This window comes from Hipposideros armiger, unplaced genomic scaffold (assembly GCF_001890085.2).
Source record: "Hipposideros armiger isolate ML-2016 unplaced genomic scaffold, ASM189008v1 scaffold_5124, whole genome shotgun sequence".
NCBI lineage: Eukaryota > Metazoa > Chordata > Mammalia > Chiroptera > Hipposideridae > Hipposideros > Hipposideros armiger.
The window spans coordinates 1-1,449 of NW_017736217.1; the positions used below are offsets into that span (position 1 = coordinate 1).

The following is a 1,449-nucleotide window of genomic DNA, read 5'->3' on the forward strand; positions in this document are numbered from 1 at the left end:
CTGGAAGACACGAGATTCTGCCCTGGACCTGAAATGGCCACCAGGCTCTTCTTCTGTGTGGTCCTTTGTCTCCTGTGGGCAGGTGAGTCCAGGTGAGTCCCTTCCCTGGAATTCCAAGACTCAGTACAAGCCTTCCTCTTAGGATGACGACGTCAGGCTCTGTCACTTTCTATTACAGGACACATGGATGCCGGAATCACCCAGAGCCCAAGATACAAGGTCACAGGGACAGGAAAGGAGGTGACTCTGAGATGTCTCCAGACTGAGAACCATAGCTACATGTACTGGTATCGACAAGACCCGGGCCATGGGCTGAGGCTGATCTATTACTCAGTTGGTACTAGTATCAACAAAGGAGATGTCCCCAACGGGTACAGTGTCTCCAGATCAAACACAGAGAACTTCCTCCTCACGCTGGAGTCAGCTACCCTCTCCCAGACATCTGTGTACTTCTGTGCCAGCAGTGACTCCACAGCGCTGCACAGCCCCCTCCTCTCTGCACAAAAAGGCATGGGGAGACCCTGCACCCCAGACTCAGCGGAGCCTGTGCAGCCTCAACTCCCACCCTGGGAGCCTTGGAGCCCTGAGTGGCCTGTGCATACAGGGTGAACCTCGGTGTGTGCCGAGGTCCATCTTCAGGGCAGTGTCTGCCAGGCCTGCACTGGTTCCAGGGCCTCGGGCAGCCACGTCTCCACCGATGCTGCCTGTCTGTCCTCTGCAGCTGCCAGTTAGCAGGGAAGGGGCTTCCCCAGCTCTGGCTTTTCTAGTCATTAGCCTGAGTCTGATGCCTCCAGGATGGAAAATCTTTGGTAATTTAGATCCACCTAGATCCCCCTGTCTCTCGATGGGCACCCCTTTTCTGTCTCTCTCTAAGGCCCTCCCTCAGCCCTCATTCTCATTGGTCTCTACTCCTGTCCATCTTCCCCATCCAGGGCAGCCGCCGTACAAGGCCCTGCTGGTCTCCTCTGGCCACCTCCGTGGCCCCAGCGTGCACAGCTCACCCAGCGCTCTCCTGTTCCAGCCATGCTGCTCAATCTCTCATCTGTGCAATCATGTCCCTTCCCACCTGAGAGGCTAGCTCTTCTGCACAGGACATAAATATGGATGTATAAAAAATATTGCTTCAGGGCCGTCCGAGTGGCACGATGGTTAAGAACTGGGTTGGGATGCCAGAGGGTCCCGGTTCGGATCCCACATATGAAGGCCAGTGACACTGTCCTCCACAGCTAAGATGCTGAACAACGGCTCAACCTGGAGCTGGGCTGCTGTGCGTCGCCGGTGACGGAGTAGGCTGCAGCCCCTGTGGCACTGGGTTGCCATGGGCTACCGTGTGTGGCCAGCAGCCAGCATGAGTGGCCAGCAGCCGCAGTGTGCGGCCGTCCAGAAGCCGGCGACTGATCTGCCTCGCCCGGGAAGAGCGCAATGATGGTGCCAACTTGGGCCAGTGAA

General features: G+C 57.2%; 1 gene segment (V, D, J or C); it reads left to right on the top strand.

Annotated features, from left to right (window-relative positions):
* The first annotated feature begins 6 nt into the window (after positions 1–6).
* Positions 7–750, top strand: LOC109378857 (T-cell receptor beta chain V region C5-like). The segment is given in 2 exon segments: positions 7–82; positions 179–750. Coding segments are annotated over 2 exon segments (480 nt in total).
* Positions 751–1,449: the final 699 nt, after the last annotated feature.